Source organism: Lolium rigidum, chromosome 1 (assembly GCF_022539505.1).
Source record: "Lolium rigidum isolate FL_2022 chromosome 1, APGP_CSIRO_Lrig_0.1, whole genome shotgun sequence".
Taxonomy (NCBI): Eukaryota; Viridiplantae; Streptophyta; class Magnoliopsida; order Poales; family Poaceae; genus Lolium; species Lolium rigidum.
Genome location: NC_061508.1, coordinates 352,868,132 through 352,886,801, shown reverse-complemented (window position 1 = coordinate 352,886,801; position 18,670 = coordinate 352,868,132). Strand labels below are relative to the sequence as shown.

Sequence of the window (18,670 nt, the reverse complement as noted above, 5' to 3'; positions counted from 1 at the left end):
CACAGCCCTTGGGCGCCTGCTGCTGCCGATGATATATGCTCCTGTGGCCGCTTACGGCCGCCGTGTGCGCGGGCTTCGCGCTTGTTGCCTCTGAACGCATTTTATCACAATCATAAGCTTTAGAGCTTTCCTGGTTCAGCCGTTGGATCCATGTCCGGTCGAATCCAACAAATCAATGGAGCAAAAGAACAAGTTCCAAAACATGCTCGAGCAATGGTGTACATCAATAAATTACAAAAATGGCACGCTCCCTCTTCGCCGGTGTCGCTGTGAACGTACATCATTCCACATGCATGATTGTGACTGAGTGTGATTTGGGGAACGAGGGGAGACCCCTTCTGAAAAAAAAAGCAGATCTGTACTTCTAGCCAGGCCGGGCTATTTTCGGGCTGAAAATAGAAAGCCCAGGCCCAGCCCGGAAGAGCTTCCGGGCCGTAATTGGAGCCTGTCAAATGTGGCCGCCACGGTCTCCTCGTCTTCCTCCATTCCACACTCCACTCTGACACCGCCGCTCTCGCTTACACCGGCTGCTCGCTGGCCATGGAGATGGCGGCGATGGGGAAGCAGCAGCGGGAGAAGGTGCTACTCTTCGCCGCCTCCGAAGGCAACCTCCGCCTCCTCAAGAGTAACCCCGACGCTTCCTTATCCTCCTCCTAGGGTTTGATACTAGCGTGGTTAGTACGGAGTACTTGACTTGGCTCCCGATTTTTTTTTCGCATTGCGTGCGTACTGCGAAGAGATGGCGCGGGGGCTTGACTCGGGGGGGCAGGCCGAGGCCGCTGTACTTGCGGCGGTGACGGATGGCGAAGGGAACCGCGCGCTGCACCTGGCGGCCGCGGCGGGGAGGGTGGAGGTCTGCAGGTACATCGTCGAGGACCTCCGCCTCGATGTCAATCAACCCAACTTCAAAGGTTTCGCCCTCGTCCCTAGTCCCGTTGTTCCGGTCACGTCAATTCTGCAGCTCTTCAACTTTTACTACCATGTGAAATTTGTATTTTAAGCTTCAAATTTGGTGTTACATGTTCTGTGCATTTACAGTTAAATCAAATATATGCAATACAGCCATGTCTATAAAGTTCATGCACAACATCACAGGTATCGGTTTGGTTTTTCTTCAGAAATGTTATATGGGCAAAGCGATATCTGTGGAATGTATCTAAAGTGTCGTCTCTTCTATCAGTAATCGTGGAATCTTGGCACCGCTTTAATTGTCAATAGTAAACATATTACAGATGGAAAGGCATTTGATACTTCATTACTGAACTGTGAATGGATTTTTTTGGGTGAAGGGCAAGAATGGTGTGAGATTGTTGAGCTCCTGCTGTTTTTTTTTTTTTCGTGCTGTTGCAGGTGAGACACCACTGTTCTATTCTGCCTTTTATGGAGGAGCTGCTGCTGCAAGATATCTTATTGATCATGGTGCTGATCCATTAGCTGGCAAAATATGGTCACCTCTCCATGGCGCTGCAGCAAAAGGTCTCTCTCTATTTCTCAAGAAATATATTTGGAGTCGATACATCACATATTTTAGGGAATTTAATTATGGTCACTTCGATCAATTTTCATTTGAAAGTTGAAACCCACATCTATGGATATAAGCAGCAATGCAGCATTAGACTCCGAAAAATAATTGTTGTCGCTTTCTGTTTAGGGCTCTTATAGCTGTAGGGATATGAAAACTTGGAATCAGAATGCTTGCTTGTGTTCTGATCCTATGTTTCTATTAGCGGGAATGAGAAATAAAAATGGATCCTATGTTTCATGGTGGAAATTATTAAAGAAAATGACATGGATTTGATAGGGATATGAACGGTTTATATCCCCATGTTTTAAACCCAAAGGGGAAGGCTTGGTTATGAGGTGGATATGTGAATGGAAAGCCAAAAGTACTAAATTACCATTACTGCACACATGTCTTAAACTGAGAAATTGGTCCCATTTCTTAATAAAAAACTACTCCCTCCGCTCACTAATTTAAGACGTTTCGGCAAGCTAATTTAGTGTCAAAACATCCTATATTAGTGAACAGAGGAAGTTGATTATATAGGAGGAACTTGGTAGTTTCTCATTGATTGAAGAAATAGGCACCCAAATGCTTTCGATAAGATCAGTCTTCCTTTTGTTGAGATTTGATTGCCAGCCTCTCTCTGTTTGAAGAGACTTGCCTAAGGAATAAACTAAGGATGAAACACACAATCATCGCCCAGGGATGCAATTTTCGCTCTTGAGATCATGACGGTTGACTACCATGACACCTCTGTTCGTAAAAGCGATGCGCTTGATGCTTCTGTTTTAGCATATCTTGCCATATGTTTCTATGTGATTGATTCCTTTGCATGATGAAAGAAGAAAGAATGCCATGTTTTCTGGAGAACACCTTTTGAGTTTGGAAACTACATGTTCGATTTCCTATTGTTTCTTATTCAAGGTATTGATTGTAAACTTGTATAAGCTAAAACTTGATGTTTTTTCTACTGCTAGGCTTAGATACAGAAGTAGTGAAAGTATAATTAGTCCCAATCCGATCACATTTGTAAACATCATCCTGGATGGGATCATTGGTAACTGAAGGATACTGATCAGTTAATGTTTGATAAACTGAAGCCTTGTCTGGAGTTCATTCAATGCAGATCTTTTGACAAAGACAGCTACTGCTACATGTTGCCAATTTTTATATTTTTTTTTCCAGGAAATTTTGAAATAGTAGAACTGCTGCTTTCAAGAGGAATCAATGTGGATTTACATTCTGTACAAGGGACACCGTTGCATGCAGCTGCTCTTCATAAGCAAGATTGCATGATGAAATTTTTGTTGGAGCACCATGCCAATGTAAGACATCAGTTTCTTGATTCTCTCCTTGGCTGTGTGCAAAAGAAAAACTCTGAAATTGAAAATCTTGTGTTCAGTTGCACTTGTGCTCCTTCTGTATATTCTATTTGAGTTTAAATCAAAGAGTATACATTGTGCGAAACAACACAAATGTTACAGAGACAGTAGTTATTTTTCCAATAGTGGAACTTGCTTGCTTTCCTAGAAGTCTGTGTTATGTTTTTTAATGGGAATAGTGTGTTATGTATAATCTCTATATAAACACATTTCTTTCTATTTCTTCCACTTTCCACAGCCTAATAAGGTTTGCAGTCTTAATTATAGCCCATTGAGTTGGGCCATGCGTACTAAGTCGCTAGAATGTGTGAAGCTACTCATTCAGGTCAGTACTCTCTCTTCGTGTGGAACTTTCTTAAAGTGAACTCTGTGCCAGCTTCATTAGCATTTCTATATAAACACATTTTTATGGCTGACATGTGAAGCATTAGCTCAAATGATCAAACAATTGTTCATTTACACAGGCAGGTGCTGATGTGAATTTCGTTGACTTCAGTGGTATTACTAACTTGATTTTGGCTGTGCAATATGGTTTACCTGGTACCGTGCAATGCTTACTAGATGCTGGTGCTAATCCCAATATTCCAGATGAAGTGAGTTTTATTGGTATCCTCTTTTGATGTTATCCTTTGTCATGATCTATTTCATGCATCAACTCTGTTATAGGTAGCTAAGAGCATCTCCAACAGACGCGCTATATAGGCCGCGCGGCATAAAAACGTCCGATATAGCGCGCGCGGGAGGGAATGAGGCGCTCCAGCAGGCGCGGCGCTGTAAAATTTTTAGGGCGCGCGGCGTTTTGCACAAACCGGAGCGGCATATCTGGCGCGTCGGCTACAGCGCGTGGCAACGCTCGTCCAAGCGCGAAAAATCCCCCGCGCTGAAACTTCCTCTTCCGCGTCGCTGCCCGAGCGCCCAATCCGTCGTCTCCGCGCGTCGCCGGCGAAATCCCTACGATGGACGACCCCTCCGGCAACCCACCGACCCCTCCCTACTCTGTCCCACCCTCCGCCGCCGCCACTTCCGCCGCGCCACCGTCAAACCCTAGCGGCGGCGCCGATGGCGGCAACGCAACGGCTGCTGCGCGCGCGCTCTTCGTCCCGCCGCGCGGGCACGCGCACGCGGCGGCTGCCGCCGCGCGGATGACCGCGCGGGCGCCGGCACCGCGCGGCCCGCGCCGAGGAGGGGGAAGGCGCCGTCGAGCAAACGGCCGCACATCGGTCCCGCCTCCGTCGCACCGCCGAAGAAAGCGAAGGCGCCCGTCCCCCGCCGGCCGCAGCCTGCTCCTCCGACGACGAACCAGGCGCCTCCTCCTCCTCCTCCGACGACGAACCAGCCGCCGCCTCCGTCCGGCAACCGCGCGGGCGCACATACGGTGCATGATGAAATGCCCGAGAGGTAAAAAAACACTACTTTTCGTCCAAATTGTAGTTTAGATGCATACCTAGCCGTATAGTAATCAATTTCATTGCATTGTAGAGTCGATGATGCGATATTCATGGAGACAATGAATGTTGGATCCTCGTTCATGCATGATGAAGCCGCCGATGGAGAGGAGGAATATGAGGATGTAGATGAGGAAGGAGAAGGGTTGATTGAACCTCGCCCTCCCGGTCGGTCCGCCAACTACACCATAGCGGAGGACAAGTTGCTTTGCAAGACGTGGTTGACAATTGGAATGGATCCAACAACCGGTACCGATCAAACAAGAGAAACATATTGGATGAGGATGACGGAGTACTTCAACACACACAACACAAGTGGGAACGAGCGAACCATGCGCTCACTTCGGTCCCGTTGGTCCGGTATCAACACCGATTGCCAAAAATGGGCGGGCGTGCAAGCCAACATCGATGTTCTCAATCCAAGTGACACTAATGAGAATGATAGGGTAAGTCATTCTACTATGTTCACCATATGGCTCATATGAGAAGAATACGGTTCTACTTCATATAGCTCATCTATTTTCTTTTCCGCATATGTGTAGAACTCCATGGCTCAAGGATTGTTTAGGGATGTGGGAAAGAAGAACAAGAAAGACAACAAGATTCTTGGCAAGCCATTCACCTTGCATCATTGCTATGACGTGCTAGGGAATGAAGAGAAGTGGAAGACGCGCGGCAAGTTGGATGCGGCAACTATGGCGGCCAATGCTACCGGTGATGCAACAATCATCGATGATGATGATTCAAGTGATGAAGGGAAGAAGAGAAGCTCCACTCCTCACTCCGTCAACAATGGGCGGAGGAATGTGCATGGTAGGAAGACCGCCAAGGAAATGAAGGGAAAGAAGGCCGGCGATGATGACATTGCCATGGCTATGGAAATGATTGCAAATGCAAGGTTGCAAGCAAATGAAGATAGAAAGATGCAACGAAACTTGGAGAAAGAGGCTATGGATGCTATTGAAGCTAGGAGAGCCGCTTTGGAGGAGAGGATTGCCACCAACAAGGAGAAGAAGTTGGCTTTGGAGGAGAAGAGGCAAGCCTCCGAGGAGCATGCACGCCTAGCGGAGGAGGAGAGGAAGCTTTTCTTGATGGATACTTCCCATATGGATGAGAGGCAAAAGGAGTACATCAACCTTCTTCGCGATGAAGTGTTGGCCAAAAAGAGATTGTTGGTAGCCAACATGAACACTCCCACTACCGGCATGTTTGGAGGAGGCATGCCGACGTTTGGAGGAGGCATGGGAGGCATGGCCGGCATGGGAAGCATGCCCATGCCCACCATGGGAGGCATGGCCGGCATGGGAAGCATGCCCATGGCCGGCATGGGAGGCATGGCCGGCATGGGAGGCTATGGAGGCATGGCCGGCATGGGAGGACCAAGCTATGGAGGAGTGTTTGGAGGGACCATGGGAGGCTCGGTGAGTGGTGTGTATGGGAGTATGGGAGCACCACCGGGAGGCTTCGTGTCTTCCATGAATGCTACTATTCCTCCTTCAACCCAAGATGACGAGGAAGAAGAAGAAGGTGTTGACTTGGAAAATGCGGAAGTGTGATATGCATTTGTGATATGCATTATTATGTGTTCCACTTTGTCCATTTGAACCATATGTCGTGTGTCATTGTTGAACTACGTCATTTTGTGTGTCGTTCTTGAACTATGTGATGTATGTTGCACTTTGTGTCCATTTAAATTATGGTACATCATTTGTTTCATGAATTATGTGTGATTATTTGATCTTTGTGATTGCAAAATAGTCTAGAAAACTGTTTTCCGCGCCCGCGCGAGCTGTATTTTGCCGCGCCTGGCGGAGGATGATTTTTTCCGCCCGCGCACGCGCTGCATATTAGCGCGTCCGGCGGGGGAAAAAACGGCCCAGCGCGCGCTACCTGTTTACCGCGCGCAGAATCTGAGGTTTAGCGCGCCTGTTGGAGATGCTCTAAGCATTGTTTCCCTATAGGGTAAAGTTAGGCTGTAGACTCTTGACAAATTAGAATAATCTGCTTGCCCATACTTTTTCTGACCAAGTGTACTCATGCTAGCCCACCTGAGTCCTTGTAGGTTAGGCTAGGGGTGCTGGCCTTGTACAGTTCAGTTTTCCATTTCTTCTTGAGTTCTGTTTTTGTAGCTTTGCTACATCCTTTGTACTTTTGCCGTCTTCTTGGTGGTTCCTTCTAGGCGTGTGTTTGAGAAAAGTATACTCATGCTGCGAGGAGTAGGCTTGAATGAGGAGTAAACACACAATTCTTTATCAAAACTTACATGTTCCGCAGAAAACATCGGACACATATTATACTAACCTGTTCAGTGTATACTGTCTTCTACCCTCACTCTCAGTACATATGATGTTTAAACATTGTAGGTTTAAAATCTCTTGCGTTGTAACTTGCAGAACATGTCATGTAAATGTTTGTTATCTACTAAACTATGTATTGAGAAAAATGTACAGCTTCTTGATAGTCTTGTAGAAGTAAAAGAAACTCAAAATGCTACTTCTACATAGTATTTTTGCTGGGTGATGATTAATTGTATAACCAACCTTTTATGTTATTCTTGCAGTTTGGTAGAACACCTATTGAATTTGCTGCTTCTGAAGGCAGAAGGGACATGGTTGAAATGTTATTCCCTCTAACTTCTCCAATTCCAACACTGCCCGAATGGAGTATCGATGGAATCATTTCTCATGTGGAATCCTTTGGTTTGAAACCGAGGGCATGTGTTTCCTTCTATCCTCACTTGCAGTTACACATAGTATTTATCTCCATGGATTATTATCATAATTGCTATTATCCAGCAGTTCTGCCTGTCATCCAGAGAAGAAATAGTTTTAACTTAGTATTGTCACAAAGTCAAATGTACAAACAAAGTATGCAATGCAAATTTTACTTCTCATCCCTTGCATCACTACTGGCAAAATTCCAATCTTTGGGTATGACTGCATGAGCAACTACTCATGTAATAATGTGCTAGGCTCAAGAAGTTATCTTAGACGATATTGCGCAAATTTTTGTAGTTTTTCGCTCCTGCCAATAGTTTTTATAATGAATCTACTATAAACCTTCAAAACTGCAACATAACGCAATTTGATCTTATTAAGTAACTAAGTGACAATTAGGCTATTCAGGCTGAAACTTGCAAATTGGTACAGATTACATGAAAGTCTAGTTCTACATATTTGTTCTAACCACAAAAATTCTGTGCTCAGGATAAACGGAAGTGTGAAAAGAGAAGAACTGGACTGAAACAGAAAGCTAAGGAGGCCTTTCAGAGAGAGCAATATTTTATAGCGTCACAGTTCTATAGTTGTGTAAGTCATTATTGCCTGAATGACAGATGTTTTGTATATTTCTAAACAATTGACCTCAGTCAACACTGTAGTTTTGTTGAAAGCTAATGCTACATCTTTCTGGTAAAACTTGCGTCCTTAGATGCTTCCTACACTACAGAGTGTAAGGCATTTTAGTCAATCATTATATAAAACCAAGTACCAGCACTACAACATCACTTAGTATCTTAATTAGACCTATCATGAGACATGCTCTCGTAGTATGTATTATTTTATATTCTACTACAGCATAAATTTATAGATTAATGGTCAATGCCTTACATCTTGAATGGAGATGGTAGTTCCATTATTTAGGAGATTTGAAAAGAGTGTAATGTTCATCCGTTAAATGACAGCTATTGTATCTTAGCAACAATGACATAGTTGAGCAGTTTGTGTTCAGAGGGCTGAAGCAATGCAATACTAGTTTCTACTTTGAAATGTACCAGCTTGTCCAACACAGTTGCTCGTTTCATGTGCTCAAGCTCTATATCAATCAGCATAACACTATTTGAGTGTTATCCTCATTGATCTATTTATTATCTTGGAATGCTGTTTTAGGTATTGCTAAAACCTGTATCTGATTGGTGTACTGTAGGTAATGGCATTTGACCCTAGTCCAGATGATCGTGTAACCATATTGGCAAATCTGAGTCTTTGCTCGTTGCGTGGCGGGAACGGAAGTGGTGCTCTCTCCTATGCTACTATGTGCAGAATGGCACGACCTCATTGGCCAAAAGCCTGTTATCGACAAGGGGCAGCTTTTATGTTACAGAAGGTAAAAAGAACATAGTTACTTTTTTTCAAGCATCCATGGTGACGACCATAGAATTGATCTTCTGGTTGTATCTACTTATAGGACTATGAGAAAGCATGTGAGGCTTTTGCAGATGGCTTGAAGCTTGACCCTAAGAGTGCTGAAATTGCAAATGCTTTAAGGTAACTGGTCCATGTTTTCATGATGTGAAGCATCGCATGCACTTCCCTACATCATAACTCATAAGTTCAGTGAAAGGGTAAATTATATCATACATGTACCAAATTCCTTGTAGAAGGCAGATGATTATTTCCTCTCTTGATAGGCAATTGTGTACATAGAAGATGGCCCCCTCTCCAAATGAATATCACATGGATTAAGTTATTTAGGGCCTGTTGGTATTTTTAGCTAGAATTTATCTTTGATCTCTTCAGTTCTAGCAGTTTATTCATGGAAAGAGCACCTAATCTTGACCAGCATAGTGTATTCCTTAGTTATGATTAATCTTCTGGAACAGGATTTATGCACAAAATTCTGACAATGCTTATGTTCGAATTGTTTTTGGTCACAGGGAAGCCCGCGAGGCAGCGAAGAATGCTTGTTGACCTCAAAATTAACTAACATCAGTCGTACCTGGAGAAATTTTAGGCCTTGTTTTGTCGCTGGCACCAGGATAATTCCGCAGCTGCCCTTTTGCCTAGTCTTAAAATCTCGGCAAGAATATATATATGCAAACGTCTTGTGCGTCTCGAACATTTCATGGCACTCATCATGTGTAAATATGCCTGTATGAACCCTCTTAACTGTAGTATCTAGTTCCAGTTTACTCAGTTCAAATTAAGTGTCAACAAACTTTACCGTCAACAAAACATTAAGCTTAGTATTGATTTTTGCTGGTTTGCCCGTAAATTGGAGCTCAGTTGAGATGTTTTTGCTGGTGGGCATGTCTGTTGCTGAACTTGATTCTGGATACTTTCATATCGGAATGCTGCATTTGGATGGGATCTAGTACTTAGTTTTGGGGATGATGTGCACAATCAGCTTAAATTGAGGTTTCTTGTCGAGGAGGAGAGGTTGCCCGTGGCGGTGCCAGGATGAAGTGAGGGGAGATCGAGAAGAAAATCGACGGGCCTGGGGTTTCAGCATAATGAATTGAAAAGCAGCACCCTCTTTCTTACGGTATTAGCAGGGAAATATCGGCAAAGTGATGAGATTATACAAATATTCCCAGACGAGCAGCAGGCCCTACATATTCCAGAGAAATAAAATTGTGTATCCTTCCGAGGAGGAAAAATATTCCATTTGAAAATGAAAATAAGGCGCAACAGATCAGTCAAAATAATAAGCTTCTCTTCTAAAAAAAAGAACTCTAGAGATTTCTTGGTGCAATAGGACCCCAAACAAATCATTCACCCTTTCAATAATGCCACTCAAACCAGCCATCCCCCTTTTTTGACGGAACAACGTACACGTTTCAGAATTGGCTCGAGCAATGGACTGCAGTTAAATTCCGACAAGAACGTGCTCCGACCTTCCCAGTGAGACAGCGGCATCGAGCTGACGAACATACATCATCCCACAGGCATGATTGGTTGATTGATCGAGGATGTGGCTACACGAGACAACACTTACGTCCGCATGATTAGGAAGCAACATTAATGGATTAACCAGTTGAATATCTTGCACGCAATGTTAGCTGCACCCTGCACGAACAGATGTTTCGAGGATTTTGGGACAGTGATTGATGGATGACCGTATAAGGTTACCTGCATGGGATGAAACTGTGTTCCAACTTGATCCAGGAATTTCTTTTGCGACACTTCAGTTGTTAGGATGCAGATTGAAAAAGCAAGGTGTGGATAAAATTTGTTCAGACTAGTCACAATGGGGAGTTATCATATACTACTATACCAGTATTATGTATATGATATTAATGTAGTACTATCTTCACAATACTACTATACTAGTATCATGTATATGATACTAGTGTAGTACTATCTTCACAATGTAGTACTACGTGCTATGATACGGTATCTACCTATAATACCACTATCATCTCTTTCATCATTAATTGATGTGCCACGTCGGATTTCTGTATGCATGTAGTGCATGATACTAGCTATGATACTATCATTATGAGTAGTCTCACTATTTCATTCTCTATTATGATTCCAAAGAGTAAAGAGGTTGTCAAATTTGTATAGAATGCAATTCCATGTCACCCAACTCTATATGAATCTCAATGTGAGCTCAAACGGTTATTATATACTCCATTCGTTCAAAAATAAGTGTCTCAACTTTTTCTAGATACAGATGTATGTACAACTCAAATATTTTAGTACATCCAAATCAAGACAAAATCAAGGCATTTATTTTTGGACAGAGCTAGTATTGAATATTTACAAAACCGGAATAATTATACATATATGTATGAAGGTACTTCCTGAAACAATTTAACCCTGTGTTTGGAGTATCAAACTTCAATACACCAAAATAATAAATATAGAGTTGGTTGAAGTTTGAAAAGTTTGACTCAACATATATCCAACAGAGTAAAACGTGTAAATGGGCTTTCAACTGTCTTGTGGGTTCACTTTAGTCTATCTATATTGTCAAATTGTCAAATCGGCACATTTAACTGGCATTTGTGTGCATATTGGTCCAACTTCTGAGGATACCAGAACGAACTTGCCACCATGGTGGCATGACATATGCTGACGTACACTTTCAAGTCTTTACAACTCTTTAAACATCACCTTCGTGCTCACTTTTATACTAAATGATGGTTCGATTATTTGTTGGCCAATGTGTGATTGTATATTGGGAACATTATGGTTGCTTAGGCTTATTTCTGCACATCAGTGTCGGTGCAATTTGAGATGACGGCTGCAAAGGCTTTCCAAAAATGTGGTCATCTAAATGAAGTGCACTACGAGCATAAAGTGGTTTGACCAAAATGTTTATCATTGAGTTACTATATGGAGGGGCGGGGTGCTCACAAAAGTGTAGGAGTGCCCATGCGCTTCTTATGGTGGCATTGAATTGCATAAAAACATTCATCGCATGGTTGTTTCACCTAATGGAACCAAACGTGAATTTAATAGTGTGTTTCTATTTAAGCGTGAGAAGAGAGATGCAACATGATCATAATTCAAAAAGAAACCATGCATCCCAAGTACACGAGACCGAGCAAGTAGTAGATCTCAGTCATTGGTAGGTTCATTACACAAATTTTGCACCTAGGTGAATCTGATTTTCTAATGCCTTTGAAAGTCACAAATATCTCAGGATTTGGAAGCATCGGGATTTCTGCATGAACTAACATGGCAGGTGTGTGAAGACCCAAGTGTGCTGGTTGCTCAGGCGCTCTCGGACGACAAGTTGGTGGGTCGCCTCCGCCGCTCTCTGGACCTATAGGGGATGGCTCAGTGGCGGGAGCTCAGTTTTCGCTGGTGGCGAATGTGAGGCTGGAGGAGGGACACGACCAAGTTACCTGGCACCTGAATAACTCTGGTACCTTCTCGGTTAAATTCATGTACACCAAACTGTCGCAAGGGGTGACAGCGGTTTACCATAAAGATCTGTGGAGAGCGGCAGTCCCTTTTAAAATAAAGATCTTCTCCTGGTAGCTTACGTTAGATGAACTACCTTCCAGTGGTCAGATTGCTATTCGTAATGGTCCCTCGGATGGCTCTTGCGCCCTTTGTGGCGCACACGAAGATGCGTCGCACATTTTCTTTAAGTCGTCCCTTGCAAAATTCGCTTGGAGTGTGATGCGTCAATTACTTGGGTGTAACTAACATCCGGCGAACTTTGCGCAGTTCCACCATATCCTATCTAGCATGGCAGGGGCCCCGCGTAGATGACTTTGGTTGTTGTTTCTGGCCCAGTCCTGGGCTTTATGGCAAGTCCGTAATAAAATAACGATAGAGAAAAAATCATTAATCATCCCTCTATTCATTATCTTTAAAACTAAGATTTTTTGCAGCTGTGGAGTATAAACTACAAGACTAGGGACCAAGCTGGAATTTGTTGGATGATGAACGAGCTGCGGGAGATATATGCGACATCAAGATTGAACACCTGAAGACCGTGCGAAAAATCCTTCCGGCTATCACGTTGGAGTTGTCTGTTGGGGTAGACTAGCTCTAGCTTTAGCTGCCTTGGTGTCGTGCTTTGGTTCTGGTTTTGTGTTAGTTTTATCTTAATACCTTGGCTAAGTTGTATGCTGTAGCAGTTGTATCCGTATTGATGTTATGTTGAACCTCTTCCGGTTTTATTAATTTAAAGTCGGGCATAGATATGTCTTTTATCTATATAAAAAAAAGCTACCATGGCAGGGCATGTGATGTTGCTGCTGCTATTTCTGATCAGTCCCTGCTTAAGCCTCTGATCCGTTTGGAAAATAAGGTGCACGAAGCTCCATCAGTACTGGCTGGGCCAGAGGAAGAGACATCCATGGCCAACCTCCTCTTGTCGTCCACGTCGCCGGCGACAGGGAGACCGTACTCGTGGAGCAAGCCGTGCATCGCCTCCTAGTCCACATTCTTGTACCGCGGGTAGTGCAGCTGCATCTCGAAGCTGAAGCTGAACACGGCGATACAGAGCTGCTCCTGCCGATGATGATGCTTGCCCGCATACGGCCGCCGTTGGCCTCGGCCATGCTCACGCGCACGCCGTGTGTGCGCGTGTTTCCCTTGTTGCGTCTAAACGCTGCTTATCACAATACAATCATAAGCTTTAGAGCTTTCCTGGTTCAGCCGTTGGATCGATGTCTGGCCGAATCCAACAAATCATTGACGCTGGCAACAATGCCTCTGAAAGCATCCGCATGCTGCCTGAGAAGAGCGCTAACTCGAGTCATAATCATATTCTCCGACGGAGCGAAAAATAAGTTCCAAAACATGCTCGACCAATGGTGTACAACTATAATTTACAAAAATGGCATGCTCCGTCTTCCCCGGCGAGGTAGCGCCGTGGACCTCAGGGTGTCCATCCCCTCGCTCGCACCAGCGTCGCTATCGGAGTCAGCCGAGCACACGAAACTACATCATTCCACAGGCATGATTGATTGATCGAGGATGTGGCTACACGAGGTCACACTTGCAGACTGCATGATTAGGAGGCAACATTTAGTGGATTAGCCAGTTGGATTTCTTGCACGCAATGTTAGTTGCACGAACAGATGTTTCGAGGATTTTTGGACAGATGATTGATGGATGACCGTATATGGTTACCTGTGTGGGATGAAACCGCGTTCCAACTTGGTCCAGAAATTTCTTTTGCGACCCTTCAGTTGTTGGGACGCAGTTTGGCACTTGGAAAGCAAGGCGTAGATCAAATATGTCCAGTAGTTGATTCCCTATTAGGATTCCAAAGAGTTGAGCGCCGGATTACAAGAGTTAATCCACCCAGGTAACGGCTGGTCATGAGGAGAGAAGATCTTTTTTTTTAGGCATGATCAGTGGGTTTCCCCACTGAGTTATTTCATTGATTTTTATAAATAATGTCAAAAGCAACAAACATTGTTGCTAGAGATTAGCAACAAGCATCTATCTACAGGCTCCAAGCCTAAAGAACAAAAAAAAGAGAAAGAGCAGAAGCTATCGAAATCTCTCAACCCAATTTTAGCGGCCACCATAGGATTTTCTGGTGGCCGTATGCAAAAGGAGAGATAACTCATCCTTGTACTTCTTCCTGCATCTGTCTGGTGACCTTGGAGGGAAGATCTTTGACGAGGACATGGATCCATCAGACTGTTCTCAAACACGAGTTTTGGCAAAGATCTGGTACTTTCCATGTCTGCGGTACAGAACGTCTTGTTCATTCCCTCTAGCAGAAGGCTGTCAAGGGCAAGGGCTTTAAAATGAGACCATACATTCAAGTTTTATTTCAGGGAATCGAAGAAGCTGACTGGCAATATTTGTCTTCAGATAACGATGACGTGGAAATGAAATAATGGACAATTTTCCAAAGGAATATATGAGAATCAGACACATTTTAGGGAGATTGTAATCAAATAGTTATCGAAATAATAGTTTTAAAAGAATTTTGGAGGATTTTAATCATAGAGACACAACGAATTTTTGAAATATTAGAATTGAGGTTGTGAAATTTGCATAGAATGCATTTATATGTCACCCAACTATATATGAATCTCAACATGAGCTCAAACATTCTTATGTCTATTCTCTGAATAGCCCAACGACACTCTTTCTCCAGAAATGCAATAATTTTACTCCTTCTCCATGTCCTTCTCTTTCCCCTTTTACTCTATTGCTCGTTATGTCTTCTTCGTGCACCGTCCAAAATGATCGCCGACATAATTTCATGACATTTTGCATAAATCCAGAGTACATGACCTATAAATATTACTTTTCTTGTTGCTTCATTTTAGTCCATATTGTCGGATTGATTCTAAAAGTTTTATTCTACATATCCAACAGGGTCAAATGTTCCCGAGATTCTAAAACTTTTCTTGCTGGTTCAATTTAGTCCATACTAACTATTAAATTGGCACTTTACTTATTAGGGAAAGGTTCTCGGGGGACCTAGAATCTGCATCATCTAAGCGGTGGGTACACTTTTACAAGGAGGACCTCAAAGAAAAATAAAATTACAATTAGGTCCAAACTTTTGACACCAAGTACCTACAACCAACTGCAAAAACAAGATCGAGTCCAAGGTCACCGACGAAGATGATCTGCCACTAGACGCCGCCGTCTCTGCAAACACCAGGGATGAAACCACCTGGGTCATTGAACACGCTTGTCGCTGCGCCGAGGCAGTAGTAGATCCTGAAGAGACATCTTACCTCCACCGAAGGTAAACAGGCTCCACTCATCCTTCCCCTCTCCACCACGACTAGCCAAGAGGAGAAAGGGGATCTAGGGATCGAAAATAGGAGCTTGCAACGCTTTTTATAGGAGTTGGGATCAAGGCTCTCCTTCATCATCTTCATCCTTGGAAGCTTGTCGGAGAAGCTCGCCACAACTTCCTCACGTTGTGACCAAGATCATCTTATTGTCAGAGACCTCCAGGCTGAGCTTCGCCACTTGCATCAGCCCCCGCAACTGGAGCCGCATAGCGACGAACACCCAGCACCAGACTACACCAGATCCGACTGAAAGGATCGAGTACCCCACTCCCAAACGCCACCAATCGACTCAACCTACACCTAATACACATACTACAACAACGGATGCCTCCCTTCAACCAACTCCGACTGGCAATGCCGGCGGGAGCAGCCTAGGTTTGGCCTAGAGACACGAAAAAGACACTCATGTATTGTAGCAAGGAGAGAGAAAGTAAAAGAGAGAATGAGCGTCATCTTTACGAGTTAAATCGACACATTTAACTTGGCATTTGTGTGCATATTGGTTCAACTAGGAGGACATCCGAGCGAACTTGTCACCATGACATGCTAACCTAAGGACCTTGAGCTCTAACAAATTTTTAAAGAACACCTTCGTGTTAGAGTCACCTTGTGAGAAAGAAGTCAGCAATCACAGACGAGTATAGTGTTCGCTCACTGCAATATGGAGGTACATGGGAGAATTAGGCATCTCTTTTACCAGATGATCGATGATTTTTGGCCGATGTTTGATTTGTACTGTGAAAATTATGGTTGCTTAGGCCTATTTATGCTTGGTAGTATTGGTGCAACTTGACAATATGGTCATCTAAATGAAGTGCACTATGGGCTTGAATTGATACGACAAAAATATGTTTAATATTGATCTACTCCATCAAGGGAATGGGTGCTCACAAAAGTATATGAATGCTCATTGTTCCCTCATTATGGTATTTAAATGCATGAAAGCATCCATCGCATGATTGTTGCACCTAATGTCATCAAATGTAAAAACAGTGTTAATATTTAAGCGTGAGAAGGTAGATAGAACATGATCACAATTAGCAAAAAAATACATCAGAAGTACACGAGACCGAGAATGGAGTAGATCTCAGTCATTGCTAGGCTCATGTACACAAATTTTGCACCTAGTTGAAACTAATATTGGAGTTATAAATCACAACTATCTTAAGACTTGGAAGTATTGTCTCTTCTTCATGATTTCATCATGGAACTAACATACTTTGTTAGGCTATTTCTCCATCGAGTTCACAATTAAACAAAGTTCTTGAGATCATCAAAGGGATTCCGTAAAGATATGTGCAACTAGATGATTGGCTTTTCGTAAAAAGATATGGAAAGTGATGTAGGACATCCCTGCTCGTTTAGTCGTTGATTGTTTGGTCCACATATCATGAAAAGAAGGGCGGAGAACATACACATTTGAATTTTCGAAACCTATCGAGCGAGTTGAAAGTTTGGCCATACACACAATTTTGTATTGGATGATTTGGGGGCTGTTAAGGAAGATTTTCGAGCGAACACAGTGTGGTAAATGAACATTCCTTATTTTAATTAGACTAGATTGTTGCTAGAAGCAAACTGTTAGCGGGCCATTCCTTCCAGGTTCTGAACCTCGTTTTAATCCACAATAATTCAACAAACCAATGTCAAATGACTTGGTGGTAAAGTGGTAATCAATGGAAAGAGCAGTTCCAACCTTGCAATAGTTCATACTTTCAGAAGACACAAGCGGAACCATGACACGCCGCAAACGAAACTCTGAACTCCATACTAAGAAGATTGATCTTAGAATTGAGGTTGTCAAATTTCTATAGTTAGCATTTCTATGTCATGCAACTCTATATGAATCTCAACATGAGCTCAAATGTTCTTATGTTTATTCTCGGGGAAGCCCGACAGGCCGACACACTCTTTCTTACTCCCTTTACTCTATTTCTCTTTATTCCTTGAATATTATTGTGTTTTTTTGGTGAACTCTTTAATCTATATATCTCTTCATTCCTTCAACATTCTTGTGTTTTATTCGTGCACCTTCCAAACTTATCGCATGCATAATCTCAGATTTAGTAGGATGGACAATTTAAGAATGAGATGTAAATTTCACTTTATTTATTGTATTCTTCCATAAAATAAGGGTTCTAATATCAATTTATCAGTAATGTATTGTCTAATCTTGGTATCCAAACTTCTCCTAATTGGATATCCTAGACGTTGTCTCGTTGGATAATCTTTTAAAAACAGTTATTCACCCTGTTTTTGCACAAGTTATCTTATGAACACGACTTTTTCAAATAAAAATCAACTAATTATATTAAAAGTTGAATATCTATAAATCCATAATAATTATACATATGGAAGATACTTCCTAAAACAAATTAACCCATATGTTTTTAGTATAAAACCTAAACACTCCAAATAACAAATAATATACTCGATTGACGTTGAAAAGTTTGATTCTACACAGAGTTAATTGTAAATGAGGTCTTTAAACTTTCTTGTGAGTTCACTTTAGTCCATCATACTGTCAAATTGTTAAGTCGGAACATTCTACATATTGGCCCAAGTCTAAGGACATCGGAGCAAATTTGCCACTATGGCATGCTAACCTAGGGATCTCAAGTTCCTAGAAATATTTAAACAACAACTTCGTGTTATTCGACACAACTACCTTATTGTAAGACACAAGTCGGCGATCACAGATGGGAATATTGTTCGCGCACTGCAATGTGGGGGTACATTGGAGAATTAGGCATGATGAGCTGGTAATTTTTTGGCCGACGTGTGATTGTATACAGTGAATGTTATGGTTGCTTAGGTCTATTTCTGCTTGTTAGTGTTGGTGCAACTTGAGATGGCGATTGCAAAGGCTTTCTCGAGTCATATGAACAAATTGCACTATGAACTTGAATTGATGCTACCAAAAATATTCATTATTGAGTGCATCGAAGGAGTGGGTGCTCATAACAGTGTAGAAAAGCCCATGTGCTCCTTATTTCAGTATTTAACTATGTGAAAGCACCCATGGCATGGTTGTTGCAGTTAATGACATCAAATGTGAATTTAATAGTGTTACTATTTAAGCGTGAGAAGGTAGATGTAATATGGTTATAATTCGCAAAAACAACATCACAAGCACCTGAAACCGATCAAGGAGTAGATCTCACTCGTTGCTAGGTTCATGTACGCAAATTTTGAACCTAGTTGAAAGAGATTTTGCAATGCAATTGAAAATCACAAATATCTTAGGACTTGGAAGCATCAGGATTTCTAAAGATCACAAAGATGATCACCCAGACATGGACTCTTCTTCATGGTTTGATCATGGAACTATCAAACTTGATCAGATTACTTCTCCATCGAGTTCACAGTTAAACAGAGT

At 42.6% G+C, this 18,670-nt stretch overlaps 1 protein-coding gene across 1 annotated transcript; it reads left to right on the top strand.

The window, feature by feature from the left end:
- Window positions 1-521: 521 nt before the first annotated feature.
- On the top strand, window positions 522-9,043 carry LOC124684626 (ankyrin-1-like). The gene is made up of 11 exons (XM_047218901.1): window positions 522-625; window positions 738-911; window positions 1,351-1,476; window positions 2,690-2,829; window positions 3,125-3,211; window positions 3,351-3,479; window positions 6,892-7,044; window positions 7,538-7,639; window positions 8,256-8,435; window positions 8,517-8,596; window positions 8,986-9,043. The coding sequence occupies exons 1-11, from the start codon at window positions 541-543 to the stop codon at window positions 9,017-9,019; spliced, it is 1,290 nt and encodes a 429-aa protein (XP_047074857.1). The 5' UTR covers window positions 522-540; the 3' UTR covers window positions 9,020-9,043.
- Window positions 9,044-18,670: the final 9,627 nt, after the last annotated feature.

Bases quoted from the DNA above. Each gene is read 5' to 3' on its own strand.
- LOC124684626 (XM_047218901.1), top strand. From the start codon at position 541: ATGGAGATGGCGGCGATGGGGAAGCAGCAGCGGGAGAAGGTGCTACTC. The intron at 3,212-3,350 runs GTCAGTACTCTC...TCATTTACACAG, and splicing joins GTGTGAAGCTACTCATTCAG to GCAGGTGCTGATGTGAATTT. The intron at 3,480-6,891 runs GTGAGTTTTATT...TTATTCTTGCAG, and splicing joins ATCCCAATATTCCAGATGAA to TTTGGTAGAACACCTATTGA.